The following is a 19,448-nucleotide window of genomic DNA, read 5'->3' as shown; positions in this document are numbered from 1 at the left end:
AGTGAATACTACATCCCTTTTGGGCTGATATACACACACACTGTGTGGGCCTCAGTTGCTCATGTGCTACCTATGGTCTCATAGAAGCCCCGAGCCATACTCACCCATGCCATATCAGACCGGCGAGATACAGGAAAGTTCACCATCAGATGTGAACTGAGCATAACAGACTCACTGGGCAGAGCAATTGCATCGTTAGTGGGCCTTCAACGCCACACTTCGTTGAGAACCACTGGCTTTTCAGAGGATGTCCAATCTTCCCTTATGGGTATACCCTTTGATGTCTCTCGCCTTTTTGACGAAAAGGAAGACTTGCCAGCAGAGTTGTGTCTTGGTCTTTTAATCTCTTTATGGCCTCTGCCAACCCCAGTCTGCTTTTCACGAATTCCGTGGTTGCAGTAATAGCTGCCAATTGCATTTTTTCCTGTCCAGCCACCAAGACCAACACGCTTCTCATCCTTTTCATGTCTGTCAACAAGGTTCCGACAAACTACGTGGGAACACCAGCCACAGTCCACCACCACCTCAGCAGCCACATACTCCAAACTCTTTAGTTCACCTTTAAACCAACACGGGCACGAAGTGAGAGGTAGGAACCGCCAACACCTACCCCCCTGGCAGTCCATAGCATTGGAAAATTGGATTCTACAGATTGTCTAGAGTGGGCTACTCCATCTCCTTTCTGGAACCCCTCCAGCCATGCCACTCACTTAAGATCAAGAGGACCGTCTATCCTTGCTACATCAGGAAGTGTTGACTCTTTCAGCCATTGAGAGGGTGCCTGCATCATAAGTATGTTGTGGTTGCTATTACTGCTATATTCTGATGCCCAAAAAGGGCGGAAGCCTTTGTCCTATTGTGGACCTGCACCTTCTCAATGCTTGCCTGAAGAAGGAAAAATTCCACATGCTCACATTAGCTCAGGTCCTGTTCACCCTGAAGACTGGATGGTGGTGTTTCTTATTTCCACGCCCCTGTCCTGCATGCCCACAGATGTTGCCTCCGGTTCATGGTTTCCCAAGAGCATTGTCAGTTTGCTGTGCTCCCTTTGAGCCTTACAAGCCCCCTCGGGTGTTCACCAGCGTGATGGAAATGGTTGCAGCACATCTGCAGAAGTCAAGGCGTTCCAGTCAACAAGGGTTCTGATCTTACCCTACCTCGACAATTGGTTGTTGAAGACTGCATATCCCCAGGTAGATGTCTCCTACCTCCACACTATGGTGGACCTTCAAATCAATGGGGGGATCAGGGGTAGGAGTTGAAGTATATGTGTAGAATTTCACTTTTCTTCCATGTATCATAACGCTCTCAATCAAATGGGAGTGATACTGATGTTTCAGCCTCTGTCCTGGATTTCGGTGAGACTGACTCTGAGGCTGTTTTGCACCAAGACCTCGTGCATCCTGCTAGTGACACATGCCCTTCAACATATGTGGGCTCTGCAGTGGGACTTGACGTTCCAGTGGGCAGAACATAAAGAAATCTCTCCGACCTGGTCTGTATCACTGAGGGTAGTGCAGTAGTGGCTGACGAACCAGGGCTGGATCGGCAGCATACCCCTCTCCCTTCCCCTACCGGAGTTGACTGTAGTGACAGATGCGTCACTCCTAGAATGGGGCAGCCATTTGGCAGAGTGCTCTAGGCACTGTAAAAGGTTACCAGTTTTTTCAGTTGCTGGACAAACATTCTTTGTTTAAGTCACAGGTTGTAACTAGGTTCCTCAAAGTTCTTCAGCATATGCTCCCTCCCAGGCCATTCATCATGCCTCAATGGTGTCTCAACCTGGTCCTGACTTCTCTTTTATGTGCCCCTTTCAAGCTGCTACATAACTGCCCACCTCGTTTGCTTATCATCAAGATAGCTTTTCTACTGTGGCCATAATTTCGGCCTGGAGGATCACTGAATTGCAGGCACTAACTCTGCACCCTCCTTATACATTTACCCAGACAAAGTGGTTCTGAGAACCTGTGCATCCTTCCTTCCAAATGTTTTGACACCTTTCCATGTAGGCCAAAATATCATCTTGCCGACTTTCTTTGCTCCGCCCCATCCTTCTAAAAAAAAGTGGAGAGACTCCACGGCTTTGACCCATGAGGAGCATTGTTTTTCTAACTTGATCCAGGTGAGCGATCAACTCTTTGTAGGTATGTCAGGGTGAAGAAAGAAAAGTTAGTCCAGAAACTGACTATCTCATGATGGATAGTGTTCTAGCCAAAAATCTGATACATACTGGCCAAAAAGCAACTCCCTGAGGTTTTGCATGCTCATTCCACCAAAGACAAGGCTGCGACCACAGCTTTAGCTCGCGGAGTCCCTGTCCTGGACATCTGCAGCGACGATGCAGCCCTACATATGTTCACAAAACATTACCATCTAGATGGTCAGATCCATCGTGATGCGCCTTTTGCCTGTTCAGTCCTGCAGGAATTTCTGGTCTAATTTGTTTTGCAGACCCACCTCCTTGGGGGTATTACTTGGATATCTATTCTAAGATGAGGAATCTGCAGCTAGAAGTCTCTGTCAGATTAATAAGTTGCTTACCTACAATAATGCCTTACCTGGTAGAGAGCAGTAGTGGCCGCTCGTACTGTGAAGTGGTGGGGCGGGTGAACACAAACGAAAAAAGACAGAATTATGAATAGAATAAATAGCACTTACATGCTCCGATGGCGGCGGCCGCTACCTTCCTCCCTATCCTTGCCTCCATCCCTATCCTTACCTCCATCCAAGAACTGCTGCACACTGCTCAGGCTCCCAGCTGCCAATGCCAGCGCTGTACTAAGGCTGAGAATACTATTCACAGCATTAGAGCAGTGCTGGGATTGGTCTTAATGCCATGGTTCTGCGCTTAGGCAGATACTAGGTGTCTTTGTTGGTTCTCCACCCGACTGTGCAACTCAGCTCGGGTTGGAGAAAGGCTAAGCCCACATGACGGATTAGCCGGCCACAGAGGGCCTGGCAAACAGTCATGCATACTTAGCAGTGCCCACCACTCCGCCCTCCTCCCTAGAGCTGTGGATTACCCTGCCCTCTGCTTGGCTGGCTCCTGCAGGACGAAAAATAAAATGATAATAAAAATAAATAAAATAAAAAAATCATTTTATTTATGCCTTTTGCCTTTGCTGGCTTTGAGCAGGGGGGATCCCCTTCTCCTCCGCCGTAATGGAGGAGCCACCTCTGGTAGAGACTCTGCCTAACTGCAGATTCCTTACCGACCCTCCCTACTCTGCTTACTGTCAGTCAATCAGTCAGTCAAAAAATAACTTTATTTGGTTTATCATAACCATAAAGCATATACATCTGCTTACTGATTTCAGTTTACGTTACTCTTCTGAGAACCTTGAAAATACACACTAGTATGTCCGTATCCTTCATGGCTCCTCACTTCTGGCATGGATTGTTGCAAAAAGAAATGGAAGTTAGCACGCTGAAGTGGCGCCTATATAGGCACCACCAACATCACTTTCTGCATCGATAACGCCAATGCTGAGCCGAAAGACACCACGTCACGGCATGCAGGGGTACTTCTCGAAAATTTCTGGAAATAACACAGATGTTCAGGTAGCAGTTCTCTGTTCTAAAGAAAGTGAAACTGTTTCTTCAATAAAGTGACTTCAGAACTGCTGTTCAAGCGACTGTCTCTCTCATCTGGATGATGGCAAGATCCTGCCCTATGGCCTTCAAAGATTCCACTCTAACACTCCTTAAGGACTTCAAAGATTCCACTCTGACACTACTTAAAGGCTTCTTACACGCCTCAGCACATCTCATCTAGGACCTGAAGAAATATGATCATATCACTGCATTTTTCATGGAACTCCATTGGCTCCCCTGCCAGTCCGCACCATTTTCACAACCAGCTGCATCATTTACAAAGCCATCACTACCAACAACCCCGCTTATTCTGCAGACAAGCTCACCATCTCTGGTGGTTCTCAGCACACTCACAGCCAAGAGGCCATCAGACTGCAAAATAGTAAAAGAAAGAAACAAGGCAGCAGGCCTTTTCCATTTATGCACATAGTATCTGGAACAGCATCCCCATATCCGAACACTGCTCCAATTTAGGAGAGAGTTGAAGACACACCTCTTTAAGGAACACATCATCACAATGCATTAACAGTCCACAAACCAGCTACCTCCCCTGTCACTCGTGACTTATGCTTATCATTGACACTGTTTGGTGCTATGTTGTTTTTGGCTAGGTTTGCACTGTAGAAATACCACAAACATACATGCATACGTTACTGTAACCCTGTCTTTCCTACATGAGTTTACAGCAAAGTTAGATGTGGGGATTAGATCCACTATTACAGAATTGCAATTTTGTGCCATCTGTGTTTCTATAATAAATAATAGCTCTAATCTATATTTTTCAATCAATGGATTATCAGTTGGCTATTCTTACTGCTACCCTTATACTGCATAATGCAACGTCAAGCCTAGATGTTGAATCAGGGCTCAAATCAACCAAATAATTAAACATTTAAAAAAGGAAGGAGAAGCAGGAAGGCCTGCAGGCTCAGAATTTCATGTTAATTTAGCAAAGAATTTAGGCTTCCAGCTACTTGCAGTTCACAAAGATAGAGATTGCGAGGAACAAGCCCCCAAAGAATAGGATCTGGTCTCCATTAGGTGAGGTTTTTTTAGAACAGTATTATCTCCCAACCCTCCAGGGTGCCTGTTCTTCTACAATGCAAATTGCCTGATCAGCACTACACACCTCCTTCCAAAGGGCATGGTAGGAACCCGCCTAGAGTCCATTTTGAGGAGGTTGGAAAAGCAGAACAGAGTTGAGTGGACAGATGAACTGTAGAGGAGGCAGGAACTGTGAAACACCTGAGGCTAACAGCAACATAAATGCCACAGCACCACAAATACACAAATACAACAAGCATTTTGTAGCTCTTGATAAAAAAAAGCCAAAAATCAGCTGATGTAGATGGCCATGTTGGTGTGCATAAAGTAAAAAAGCCACCACTGCTAACCCTACATTGCTCTCTTGTCTCCACTAATAATCGAGATCCTACAATGCTGACTGGAAGTAATAATGTGAGTAATAACTTTTGCACCACTCTACCAGTCCACTGTCCTGAAAAAAGTCCTTGTGAAGTTGAGCAAAATAAACAAAGGCAAAAGTAAAATGGCAAGGCGGGACATCCTTAAAAGAGATCTACTTTATGAAAGATGACTGCCGACTGGGCAGGATGGCCAATGCATTTCTAATTTTAATGGAACAATTCATTCTCTCCGTAGGCTAAGGGGAGAATACTTTGTAATTTTGGGAGATTGAATATATAGCACACAGATGTCCATGGTGGGGAATCGTAAGTAAGAGAGAGATACATTGTAACTTCAAGAAGTAAAACAAAATGTAAATAAGAGCTAAAATTAGAATGCAACATCAATAGAAACCCATTAAACAGTCAGCCCCTGTTCTTAGAATGCCCAGACTTACTAAAACCTTGCTCAACATTGCTTTGTATGTTATATTTTAAGACAATTTACTGCATTGAGAGGGTTCTTGTCCTGTCTTTAACACACTCAATCGAACACTGAATGAATCAGAATGAATTGCCTCATCTCTTCTCAAGACACCGACTGATCCAATGGTTGTTTATTATTACTTGCTTTATTTCTCTTTTTTCTCTATACACAAGATTGTATGTGGTACTCAAAATACACACTGTTTAAATGCCGCAGTACAAGTGTAGAAACGTATACTTTCATATTGTTACAATTAATAAAGAGATTATTTTTTTCATTCCTTCATGTTGATAGTCTTATGTCTTTGCTTTTTGTGGGTGACATATTGTGTTTTGCTGAGAAAAGCAGAATAATGGTGGGTAAAATGCAGCCGATGATATTCCAATCGGTTTGGTCTTACCACTACAGACAGGGCCAAGATTTGCATAGCGTTCTTGGCCCTGCTCTAAAAGTAACAGTGCAACAGGATCATTGGTCAGATGCCATCTGAACAGAAACACAACCCGGTCCAGCTTGAATTTTTTGGGCCATTATCAGTCAAATGCAACTTTGGTCATGTTGAAAAATGAGCTATAGGACCCATGCATGCCCGACACAGGTAGAGCACCTCACTGAGATAAGCCAAAAACTGATGTGTAGTTATATAATACTCAATTTGTTTCAAGCACTGGTAATAACTTTGGACCTCATTCCAATTCATTGTTTTCAGTGCAATGTGTAAAATATTTTTGTCTGACCTGCTTCTGGTTTCCATTGACAAATTATATCCATTTACAAATGTTGTTTACATGCGTTGCCGGCACAAATGCTGTTTATCGCATTTAAGCCTCCCAATTGGCTTTACCATTTCTGGGAAAGAAGTAGCAGAATTGGATTTCTTACTGTACAGAATGCATGTAGTAGATAAAGAATTGAATATGATAAATAACTTGATGTAATAAATTCCCTCAGACATTTCAGTGGGAGCACTTCGTGGGGTTAGGCTTGGTGTAGCCAATTCCTGCTCTATGTGTTGTTTATAGAACTAGTAAACAATACATCTGTGGACCGCTGCAGTGTCAAGCCAGACCTAACACTGTTGGAAAAGAAAATACATATTAGTTGACTAGTTACTTGGGTAAAGACTAAAGCGAACACACAGTAAAAAAACTGCTGAATATGAGTAGTATGCAAGAAGAAAGCATTTGGATGTTTGGGAACACAAACAGAAACAATAACACAGGAATGAGAAAAAGCTGTGACAAGAAAATTTGAAAATTATATAATGTTTAGAACAACAAAATGTTTTTTTTTTTGTTGCATTTTCAAAGAGAAAAACATTGTATTGTATTGTAATTGCATTTATATATCGCTTACTACCCCTGACGATGCGTCGAAGCGCTTTTTCGGCAAGTAGTACGCTACTCCGGGACCCATAGAGGATTAGTGTTGAATTAGTATAGTGAAACATGCAAGTACATTTTAAGTGGTGGATAAGCATTACATATGCATGAGCAGTTTTGGGCACACACAATACAGATATTATCGCAGCACAATACAAGGATTCCAAATCAAGTGACGTGAGACAGGCAGAAATACGACATCAACAAAAAACTTAAAGCGGGAATGAGCAATGTAGAATGATATAGCTGGTGTCATAGCCATCAAATATAAGGTACAGTTAGCAAATAAGAAGTAAAAGGGCTCCATATATCACGGGGCTGCGAGGTTCTAGGCAGTTCTTCAGCGTAGCAGGTGAGTTGATCCCAGCAATATACCATATCTTGCAGCAAATTCTTAATAGTCGGAGCAGTTCTACCTCCCCAGCATATTGAAGCTCAATGTTTGGCTAGTAAGAGCGCTTTCGCCACCAATCGCCTAATAGAGGCCTTAACAACAGTAACATTTCCCAGCAGACGTAGTTGGGGAGTGCATGCTATGGGTGTCCCCACCATTAATTGTGACCTGTTCCTAGAACAAATACACTTTCGAGCAAGTCCACGCCAAATGGCAAAAGTCAACATCCCGGGCACTACATCTCTTGCAATTAGCGACCTCGCTTGAACCATATTTATACAACTGAGCAGGACTATAGTATATTTGATGTAAATATTTCAAATGTACCAGTCGTAGATTGCCATTTGCCGTGAGTTGCCCTGTCAGTCTACAGTAGGCGCCACAGTCTTCATCGGAGAGTGGTTCAGAAAGAAATGCATTCCATTTTTCTAGTAAGCTTCCTCCCGCATCAGCCCCTTCTTTCTTTGAGGTCCGATATAATTGTGTAACTAGCTTAGCACGAGTCGGGGTGGTGTAGAGGAGTTGCAGAGCCTCCAGAGTTGGGGGTTTAGCCGGAAATTGAGGATATAGCGCTTGTGTAGCTGAGCCCAATCTTGTCTACACAAAAGTTTGCACTGCAGCATTCCTCCCATCCCGTAGAACAGTGGCGGCCTCCACAAACCGACCATGGGGTAATGCTTACCCCATGATAGACACTCCCATTTCATGGAGAGTTTGCAGTGCACCGGTTTCCCCTGTCATGGAAATCTCTGTATGATGCAGAAGTGGCATATTTGGTGCATGAAGCGGCAATTTACGCGCACGTTTCCCCAGCTCCTACCAAGCACTGGTTGTGTTTTGCACTATATCTATTTCTCCCTTATCGAAAACTCTATATTGGTTAACTATCATGGCTTTAAGCGGTATCGGGTGCACCACACCAGCCTCAACCGCTACATGTGGTGTATAAGCTGGCATCTGCTGCCAGTAGTAGGCATAGTGTGCCTGTGCGCAGAGATAATACAACTGAAAATCGGGCGCAGTGAAACCTCCCATCTCATAGGGGAGAGTTAAGATTTCCCATTTAACCCGCTGCTTTTTTTCACCCCATACAAGCGAGACCAGTATGGAGCGAAGTGTGGCAAAGAAGTGGTGTGTCAAGTGCACAGGTATGTTAAAAAATAAATATAAAAAGCGCAGAAGCACCACCATCTTCATCAATGCTATCCTGTCAGTGAAGGACAGCGGTAGTGCTATCCAACGATTTAATTGTTCTTCAAGTCGTGTTACAGCTTTGCCACAATTGTTTTGAAAAACCACCTGCGGGTCCCTGTGAATCCAAATTACCAAATACCTCACCGGGTCAGTGCACCATTCCAATGGGTAATCTAGTTCCAACTGCGTCGTGCAATCTGTGAGGGGCAGTATGAGTGACTTAGCCCAGTTTATCCCAAGGCCAGAGTACCACTCGAATCGTATGTATTCCTGAATAAGCTGTGCAAAGTGTTGCCGGTTCACGCACATATAACACCATGTCGTCTGCGTACATAGAGACTGCCAGGGGCCACTGGTGAAAATGCAGCGCAGCCTGAGCATAGCGCTGTCGGAGAATACAGGCCAATGTTTCCAATACTAGTGCAAACAGCAAGGGCGACAGTGGGCATCCCTGCCGTGTGCTCCGCTGTATCTGGATGGGATCTGATATATGGCCATTAATTCTCATTCGTGCCACAGGATCGTTATACAACAAATTAATCCAATTTGTAAAAATGAAAGGCACCCCCATGCGATGTAAAATTGCAAACATATACTTCCAGGATATATAATCAAATGCCTTGGGGGCATCTAACAGTACCATCACCTCTGGCAAGGAGGGTTCCAGTACGTGCAAAACGGCAAACAACGTACGCAAATTATGCGACATAGATCTGGTAGAGACAAATCCTGATTTTTCAGGAAGAACCATAACTGGTAGAAGCAGTTGTAGCCTATTGGCTAACACCTTTGCCAGGACCTTTACATCAGTGTTGATCAATGACAGGGTTCTGTATGAATCACATGAATCACACCTGCCTGGCACCTTGTCAGGCTTCAGTACGGCGACCACCAATGCTTCTCGCACTGTTGGGGGGGAGACTCTTGGCGTCATGTGCTTCCATATACATTTCCGGAAGCATGGGGGCCAAAGTGTCTATGTATTCTTTACAAAACTCGTCTGGTAGGCCATCAGTGGCCGCTGCTTTTCTTTTTGGTAGTGCAATTATGACCTCGCGAACTTCCTCTAGTGTTGGCGGATGCATTAAAAAGTCTTGTTGATTACTCGAGAGCCACACTAGTGCTATGTCATCTAGGTATTGCACTATATCTGCATCTGTCACCGTCTGCCGTTTTTCATACATGGAGTGATAATAATTTGCAAACGTGTGGAGGATACTGGGTGTATCATAATGTGTTGTCATTTTCTGTGATAACCTTGACTACATAGTTCCATCCTCGTGAGTCTGCTATCCTGCTAGCGAGCGCTTTACCAGGCCTGCCCCCTTCGCCGTAGTATCTAGCCATGTGTCTGCGCGACATATGGCTTATTTCTTGCTCGGCTACCTCATTATATTCGGTGGTCTTTGTTTTAATGCTCGCTAATGTAGCAGGGTCTGCAGTGGTACTATATTAGCATTCCAGACCACTCAGCTCCCGCTCCAACCCACTCATGGTGTCACGCAGGGACTTCAAGACTCCATCCTGTAGTCCTAACCATGCTCCCCGTAAGGTCACCTTGAACGCCTCCCAAAGTGTCCCCATGCAGGAGACTGACCCAGTGTTATGTGAGAAATAGTCTGGAATAGCTTTGCGAATATCTTCGCAGAAAACTTGGTCGAGCATGGAGGATTGGAGCCTCCACTGGGACTGTGGAGGATTATGCGTTGGAAGAGACATAGTAAGAAGGACCGGGAAGTGATCAGACAAGGTTCTAGGTAGGAGTTGGACATTGACAGTCCAGGTAGCCACATCATCGGTGACCAGCCAGTAGTCACGGTGGGACCAGGACTGGTGGACATAGGAGTGACGCGTGCCCTCTCGTGAATTTGGATATCTATTAGGCCTAGATTATGCATACCGTTTAGCACTGATGGTGCGGCTTTTTTTGACCTGTGCTCCGCTATTGTACAACGATTGAATTCGGGTGATAACACAAGATTGAAGTCCCCCCCCCCCACATATAATGGTCGATGGAGGTAGTTTGTATATTTTGCCCCATAATGTGTCATAAAAGGCAGGGTCGTCAGTGTTGGGTCCGTAGATGTTGACTATAAGCACTTTTGTACCGCAAAGCATGCCCTTCACCAATATGTAACACCCCAAAGTGTCCTCTTCTACATGTATGGGATCGAATGGAATGCCTTTTTTCTATTCAGTGTCATGACACTGCGCGAGTAAGAGGAGTAGGAAGCAGCCAGGTGTACCCCTGCCCATCTAGATGCCACTGTCAAGATACTGTGTTTGATTAGATGGGTTTCTTGTAAGAGAGCAATTTGGACATTGCGACGGTCTAGATAGGATAGTACCTAACTTTTTTGGGGTTATTGAGGCCTCGGACATTCCAGGTCAACCACGAAATCCCTTTAGATTTAGCATCCACCATTCCCGGTGGAGTACAATGTGACAAAATGTCATCTCATAGAGCGCATCGCAGTACGTGCCCATATCTGTTGATGTTGTGTGTCCCATGCAGTGTTAAAAACATATAAGTCCCCAATGTCCCAACCCTCCCATTCCAGCTACAGAACTGTGCCGAGAATCCCTCCACAAATAACCAAACAACAGACATGCAATTGCATGTCGTGATACAGGACGTCCCTTCCTGCAGGGGTCCTGATGTAACAGTAAACTGTGGTGGGATACCCCCTTTCAGGGGTACACCAGTAGCTGTTTGCCCTCGGTGTGGTATCGGGGGGGGGTCAAGGGGGACATTGATAAACATCACACCCACAGGTCTATAAAAACATTAAGAAAGAGATAAACATAGGCTACACCTAACAAAGTGTACACAATTCCAATAAGAACTAGCAGTTTCTCAGATCTCATCGCCTATATATAGAAAACATTACATTGTACATTAGGATGTAGCTATGATAGCATAGTAACCAGAACCTCATAGAACAGACAACACTACATTAGTGATAAGTCTCTGTGTATCAGCAACCTGTATTTTACCCCTATGCGCCTTACATTAATAATCTCACGTGCTCTGTGGGAGGTGTCGGAGCCTTTGAACGGTGTTGTGTCTGAACGGAGAGAACACGAAGTGGTGACTGGATCGTGTGGCCTAAGACTACTGCTGATTATGGATGGACTACATGCTGCTCCCCTTCCGGAACCCAATGCTGGGAACTGTTGTTGGCCTGGGCCTGCGCTACTCCCCTGTGTGTCTAGGCCGCTAAGATGGCGGCCGCAACAACGCTGTGCATCCGTGAGGGTTAGGGGAGTCTCGGACCCTGGTGGAGTTATCGGCACTCTCCACCCGGTGCTACATCCTGGTTTTGACTCTGTTCCGATCTTTTTATGTTTTGACTATCCTGCTGAAGCGGCTATTCGTCCGGAAGGGGTTCGGGTGTCTGCTCAAAGGGGACAAGGTTGAGATTGAGAGACTGAGTTTCACATCGAGTCTCGCTGGACACGGGGTTTGCGATGGTACTATCTATGGAAGGCAGGGCGAACTTTGAAGTTTCCCCTGTTACGCCACGAATTTACCGCTTACTACGTTTTTGATTTGCTTCAGGGGATTCTTGGTTGTGGCGGGGGGAGGGGGGGCCGGGATATGATAGACGATGCCCTCCTCCGTTTCTTCCTTCTTTTAGGGCTTAATTAACTGGGGCGACAGGCACGCTGCTAGTGGGTTGGGCTGTAGCCATCTGCAGGGGTGCAGGGTGGGGGGATGGGGTTTTTTTGTTTTGTCTTTATTTTTTTTTCTATGGCCTCTCTTCTTTTCTTTCTTTCTTCTACAAGATGTGGGTGGATTATCCTGAGCTGCTCTGTTTCTCATATTCGGGTGTCATGTGTTCTGGCTATAATCATCCTGATTTTGCGGGTGGACGGGCCCTGAAGGTTTCAGCCTAGCCGGGTTGTGGATTGTTATGTCCTTACTCCTGCTACGTATTTGCTAGTGTTGACGTCTCAGTCATCGTTTAATTGATATGTATCCCTTTAGTCTATTTGTCTATTCACCTCCGCAATGTGCTCTGTTGTACGGTACCCGATGTATGTACTCACTCTCTTGTTTTTATTCAAATAATAAAAATATATATATATATAAAAAAAAATTATCTCACGTGCTCAGTCCTCAGCACCATCATCAGCTCCCGCTGTTCGGGTAGAGTCCTGTCGTTCAACCTGGCGCACATATTGTAGGGCTTCCTTGGCTGCATTGTGTATGCCCAACCGTGCAGGGTATAACATAGCATATGGAATCTGGAGTGTTTGCAGTTTCTTTTTTACAGCATGGAATTCACAACACGCCTGCTGCACAGCCACTGTGAAGTCAGGGAATAACTCCACTTTCATCCCCTGGTAGTCAGTAATCGCTTTTTTCCTGGCCAGGCGCAGGGCAGTATCTCGATCGTTCAAGAGTCGAGCTATGATGGGGTGTGGAGGAGCTCCTGGGACAGGTTTTGGCCCCAACGAGCGGTGGGCTCTTTCAACAATTAGTACCTATGAGAAATGTTCCGGTCCAAGCATATCTTTAAGCAGGGTCTTGATGTGTGACTCCATGGGGCCCGTATTGGTGGATTCTGTGATCCCTGTAATGCGCAGGTTGGTCTTGTGAGAACGGGCTTCAAGGTCTTCGTTCCGCGCTTGGGTCACCACCAGGAGCTTTTCCATGTTGGGGAATGAAGTACAGAAAATCAAAATGATTTGATTTGGTTTATGCTCGGTACAGCATGGTCAGAATTTAGCAACGACCTGCTGGGCCACGCTTCTTAGCATCGGATGTATGCATCAGACCTTGCGATAAAAGGAACTTGGAATTTTGTCAAAACATGCTGTGCCTTTGAAAAGACCTTAAACGTATTGTTATGCGACTTAGAATAACCTGCGGATCCAAAGTTGCAGCCCGGTATAACTTCTCCATTGTAATTATGTGGCACATTATGTGTGGTATCATCCTGCTATTATTGATTCATTTGATCAAGACTCGTATCAGTGAAGCCACTATTTTTTTAGAATTGCTGCCTTGGAGATTCCCTGTTTTGTAACTGATGCCACTTACAGCATTGTTTGTCTCTTGCAGCTTCAAAAAGTTAATCGGGAGCTTGAAATGGTCCTTTCTTCTGTTCGATCGAGGAATAAGAAGCTGAAAGAGGAGCTGAAAATGTAAGGCTTGAAGCAGCATTAGTCAGCCATAAGGAAGCAATTGTTTTCATGTTATGTCTACCTGATGAAGTATCACAGAGCCTTCTGATAATTAATGGCCTGATTTAGAGTATGTTCTAATACAAAATCCTATCATTCATGGAGGAAGTGCTAAATCTGGAGAAAATTCCTGTGGTGGGATTTCCTCTCCCTACGGTACGTCATTTGAGACATTTGTTCCAGTGACTAGAACTGCAACTGCAGGATTGCCTCTGTAAATCAGAGGCTATTACATGAACACTTGATCCTATATAAGGCCCCCGTTACTTCACAGTTTTGAGTACCACATCTGTGCTGTATAATATATCCATTAGTATCCAAGATCTGATGGGGAATTTCAGGAATGGGATTTCAAGTTTCTAATCTAAAGAAATTACTTTAAACCATGACGTCTCTTGTAAGGCACCAAATCAGACTCTCTGCCTAACTTGAATTTAAACTTCCAACTGTCCTGACACTTTTGATGTGGATCCCAGGTCATAATTTACAGATGGCACCTCAGCTTATTAAGGCCTCAGTAAAGGTTTCATGATAATCCAGCTGGGAATACAAAATTTGTGCCCAAGTCAGGATTGCGAGATGTGCAGTAAATCCAGCAACTTTGGAGCTTTTACATGGACACATTTTGCCGGTTTAAAAGTAGGCATAATTTGTCCGGGGCAAACTCCAAGGAATGATGGGAAAACCTGCAGCAATCAGTGCTCAATCCCAGACTCCAGTGATTACTTTTCATTCTGAGTAAGAAAACTTGTAACGGGTGGTAATACTGCTGAACCTGGCTATTAGTGTTCCCTGTGGTATTGGTAATTATGAGTGCACTATAACTGCATTCATTTTCCTGTGCACCTCGAAATGAGGGTCTTATTGTTAGTCAGGCTCTAACCACATAAATAACACTGGAGCTAGCAACATTATCTTGCACTGCTTTGGCAGTGGAGCACCAGATCCAATTGACTTTCTTTTTCATGGCATGAAAACCCATACCTCTCTGCTTGTGTTATAGTTTTGCTGTATTTCATTCTCTAAACTGACTTTAAGACTCCTCCTTCTGTATCTGATGGTCTGTTCTTCCACTTTGTCCATACATCACTTTTTGTGTAGTTGTTATGCTCAGCAAATTGAGTTTTGAGATAATATCAGAAACCTGCTGTTTGAGGTCATTAATGCATCCTCATTCTGACCAGTGTTTAAGATTATCAGAGAACGCTCCAGTGAATAGTAAAGCAAGTTTGAGCGCTGCAAAAGAAAGCCATGGTTTAAAGAATCTGTTAAACACATCTGTTCAACATATCTCAATTATCGCCCTGTTTATTTCAATTTTTTTCATGTTGGAAGGGAACAACGTTGGTTAGAAGAGCAGCAGCAGCTAGTTCAAGCTCTTTCATCGAGGCAGGATGAGCTGAAAAACCAAGTGGTGCAGATTTCAGAGAAAAGGTATTTTTATGTTTGTCTTTCCTTCTTCATAACTTCATTTGCGGCTTGAGAGAGTTAATGAAACAGATGTATTTGGATCATGGAATCCAATGGAGAGCCTTCTGTCTCTCTTGCTCTTCCTCTTCCCAGTCCTTCTCCCATCTCTCTCACACGTCCCTCAATTATAGACCCCTGTATGAGTTAACAATACCACAAGTATCGGGTAGTCTAGGGCAGAGGAGCGGAATCACTCCTTGTTACAAGTTTTAGGAGAACGTAATGCGGATATCTGCAGGAGGTTTCGTATATGGCAGAAATTAAAAAATAATTTGAAACAGGTTCCGATCGAGCCCTGTATCAATATCCTTTACAGGGAAAAACACTGATCAATTTCTCTACATAGGTATCTCAAAAAATAAAAACAATTAAGGTAACCCATGACAGTGAGGTAGCTACTGTTTCCATTTCAAGTGTTTTACTTAATTTTCTTCCGTAACATTATGTACTTTTCCCTGGATGAGGATGATGTTGTTTTTTTAATTTTTTTTTTTTTATCATGCAGCATATTGGTCCTGTATCCTGCGCACTGTGAACTGCGTTGCCTCTTGATGTCTGGTTGAGTTCAGGTTGTCGGTGGGGGTTTCTAACGGGCCATGTTAAGAGCTTTGGAGTGGAGATTGAAGGCAGTGCGTGGGTGTCACAGTACCTGTTGGTGGGCCATACGGGTCTTCAGAATACATGCTTATTTAATGCTTGGCAGCATTAAATAAGCAGGTAAGCAGCAGTGACATGTGGTAGTTTGTTGTCCCGAGCAAAAGAGTGTGAAGGAGGTACAATGCTGTTGACATATTGACAGGGCAAAAGAAAATGCAGTGTTTATAGGTGAGTGAATGCGTTGTGTCTCTAGTGGGGCGGTGAAGTGAAGGAGATGCAAGGAAATACATGCAAAAGGAGTGAGCGAAAAGAGATTGCAGAAAAATGAAAGCAACCAGTGTGAAATGTGCAGTTGGAGGATATCAGAAAGATATTGGCAGAAAAAGGGTATAAGTGTCTTGCAGAGAGGCTGTAGAGGAAAGTGATGTGGTAAGTGATGTGCAGGTGAGTGTTTGCGACAATCCGAAGACCTCTACCCCTTTCACAGACCTCAGTAATGTTTAATTCATTCGTATTTTCAAAATCGAAACAAATGCAGTTCTAATTTTAGATTGCCCTTAAATTATATAGACCACACCTTTTGAAAAAGATTCCTAATTATGCTTCATTAGCCATGCCCTCTTAGTGATTCCTCTACCTTTTTCATCCTTTTCAAAGCCCTAAGTATCTATATTTCTTTTTAAGGTAAAGCAGCTTTATTAGGCAAAACATTACATAACCAAGAACAGTTACACAAATTAGATAAAAAAGTAAACTAAGTATCATACGAAGCATAAGTATTGAAGCTGTTTAACAATTAATTTTGAAACTATACTGAGGAGAGGGAGGAAGGGGAAGGAGGGAATAAATAACAGGAAGACCAAGTTAACAGTAGTTAATTAGCAGAAAAAGGTGATAATAATATTATGTAATATAAAAAGTCAGAACAAGGAGTAACAACATTTAGAACTCAAGGCAGAGAGAAGGAAAATCAAGGTGGTCTAAAATTTTCAGATGAAGTACAACTGGGGGATTTATGACCAACCTCATCCAGAAAAGAGGTCAAGGGTAACCAATAAAAAACTCTATTAGTATAAGGAAAATACATAGAGGAGAAGGCAGTATCTAATCTATGTAATGACAAACATTATTCCACCAGGCTACATAAGAGATATTTGAAGCACATTTCCAATTAATAGCAATCTGTTGAAAGGCAACAGCTAACATAAGATCTAACAAGCGTAAATTACTGTGTGGTGAGTGGATATCTTCTGAGAGACTACCCAAAAAGAGAGTCATGGGGTATAATGGACAATTTAGATGGGTTAATTGAGACCAATCCTTTTCCCAGAAGGAAGTTATAGGGGGACAATGGAACAACATATGCATAAGGTCACCAGATTGGTGATCACAGGACCAACATTTGGGAGAGGAGTTAGTGGAAAATCTTGCTAGCACAGACGGGGTGAAGTAAAGTCCATGATAGAGGAAAAACAAAGTTTGGAAAGTGGAGGCAGTTCTTGAGGTTTTCAAGAGTTTGTCCCAAATTGTATTCCAAAATGGGGGATTCCAGGTACACCCCAAATCCAGTTCCACTGCAATTCTATCTTAGATTTGGCTCTGGCATAAGATAAAGAGCGGAGAATTTTATAAATAGGCGAAGCATTAGGAACGGAGGTGAGAACTGAACCAAAGGAGGAATGATAAGAGGGGGAAGGGAGAGTGTCAGGTCAAGAATAAAGAACATAGCGAAGAAGAAATGTATGTAAAAAAGAGCAAGGACATTTGAATAAGAGTTGGGATTGTTCTTTCTCTCTCTCCCTAGGGTTAGTATGACGGGTTGGCTTTAGTGATGTTAGTGTTCCGGTTCCATCATCCTATCTCTGCTGTGCTATTGGGTGGTAGAGGTGCACACGATGAGTCTACTTGTATGTTGATTTGAATTAACCGCATCTGCTTTCGTACTGATGTAGACTGTAGTGATAATTTTCCGCATCGCTGCCCCTTTAGTTTTCTTATGGCCAATAGTTTGCTCTGAGGACCTGGACCTGGATTCATTTATACTGTATCCGAGCCTGTTATACTCCTTATTGTAATATTATAAAAATTAACCTTCCTTCTTCCTGTTTGTGGGCCGTCCAGATTCTCCCCCCCCCTTCCTTTTTCGAACTGTATTGACTGCATATTATCCTGATTGTATCTGTATATTTTTCTTCTGTATTTTTTGGATTGCTCTATTGTGAAAAGGGTAGAGGATCATTATTAGCGAATTGATCCTTAACCCAAATGATACCTCTTTATCTCCAAGTTTTCCCAAAAATTGGTTTGTTGTTAATAAGGATAAGTGTGTTGTACCAGAGAGGAGAATGATTAAATGAATCGCGAGTTGCAGGCTGCGAGTGGAAAATTGGTTTTAGAATATTACAAGTATGTTTAAATAGGGAAGAGGAGATTATGGAGGTTTTAGCTGAGAAGGCTATAACTTCACAAGGGATAAAAGGAGAAATAAAAGAACATTCAGTGTCCAACCATAAGGGGGTAAATGAGGATCACGTCAAAGAAAGCCATCTAGAGGCTTGTCGGAGACAGAAGTGAAAGTCGGTAAAATTAACTCCACCACCTTGTTTGAGAAGCTAGGGAGATTCTGGCTTTTTTGTTATTCCAAAGGAAACTAAATTTTATAATCCAATTTCTAGAAGAACAAAGCAGGGATATTAACTGGGATCCTTGAAAGTGTATAGAAAATTATGGGTGAAACCATCATTTTGATAGTGTCCAAACAACCCCACCAGGAGAGAAATAGGGGATTCCAGGAAGAGCGTGTCAACTTTATCTAGACATATATTAATAATAGCTGAAACCGAACCAATAACGGAGGAGGTAAACTAGATGCCTAAATATTAAATTTGGGAAGTATTCCAATAAAACCCTGTGGCAGCGAAAGAATGACTAAAAGTATTGAGGGCCATAACGTCGGTTTTGTCAGAATTAATTCTATAACCCGCAACCGAGGAAAATGATGCAAGTTCCTGAGGAAGAGCTGGAATGGACTGAGATTCTGGGGTGTAGAGAAATTGGTAATACTTAACAAATTCTGCCAGAATTTCAGAGTCTTTAAAAACAGGAAGACCTTTATTGTTCTTGACAGAATCTAAAATATGGGACTGTTTACGGATTTTCAGATAATTAGCTAGGAGCTTACGCATTTTATTGCGGTCACTGTAATAGTGGGCACTACTTCAAAGTAGAATTGAAGAGGCATTATCTGTGGAAATTTGGTTAAACTTACATTTTTCACGAACAAGAACTTTTAAATTAGCTGGGGAAGAAGAATAATAATATTGATGTTCCAATCGTTTGATATCAAGTAAAATGGATTGATGTTGTTTAAGAAGAGACATGGAGAAATAGTATGATCTGCGTGAACCTCAAAAAATTCCTCAGAGAAAGTAAAAAAGAAACATGTAAAGTCAGGATTGAGCAAGAGAGAATTATTCAATCTCCATCTATTGGATTTGGAATGCACCGGTAGAAGAACGAAGTCAGTAATGACAGGGGCATGGTCAGAGATTACAATTGGTTCGATAGAAGAAGCTACAAGATTTTGGGAGAGTACTCCTGATCAGAGAAAAGTGCTCTCTCGAAAGTCCATTTTTTCTGTGTCCTCGTTAGGCCCACTAGGGAAAATTCATAGACTACTGGGTTGTGGTCCGACATTACCCTAGGGAATAATTCTATTCGAGCATCCTTCA

General features: G+C 43.2%; 1 protein-coding gene across 1 annotated transcript in view; it reads left to right on the top strand.

Moving 5' to 3' along the window:
• CENPK (centromere protein K) overlaps positions 1–19,448 on the top strand; it is a 471,484-nt gene that overhangs the window by 193,284 nt on the left and 258,752 nt on the right. Inside the window, exons 7-8 of the mRNA XM_078675154.1 lie at positions 13,529–13,611; positions 14,986–15,084. Of these exons, the coding sequence (XP_078531280.1) occupies positions 13,529–13,611; positions 14,986–15,084 (182 nt within the window). The remainder of the gene's footprint in view (positions 1–13,528; positions 13,612–14,985; positions 15,085–19,448) is intronic.

The sequence above is a fragment of the Lissotriton helveticus genome, chromosome 2_1 (assembly GCF_964261635.1).
Source record: "Lissotriton helveticus chromosome 2_1, aLisHel1.1, whole genome shotgun sequence".
NCBI classification, from domain to species: Eukaryota; Metazoa; Chordata; class Amphibia; order Caudata; family Salamandridae; genus Lissotriton; species Lissotriton helveticus.
Note: the sequence above shows the minus strand (reverse complement) of the source record. Positions and strands in the feature narration are given on the sequence as shown.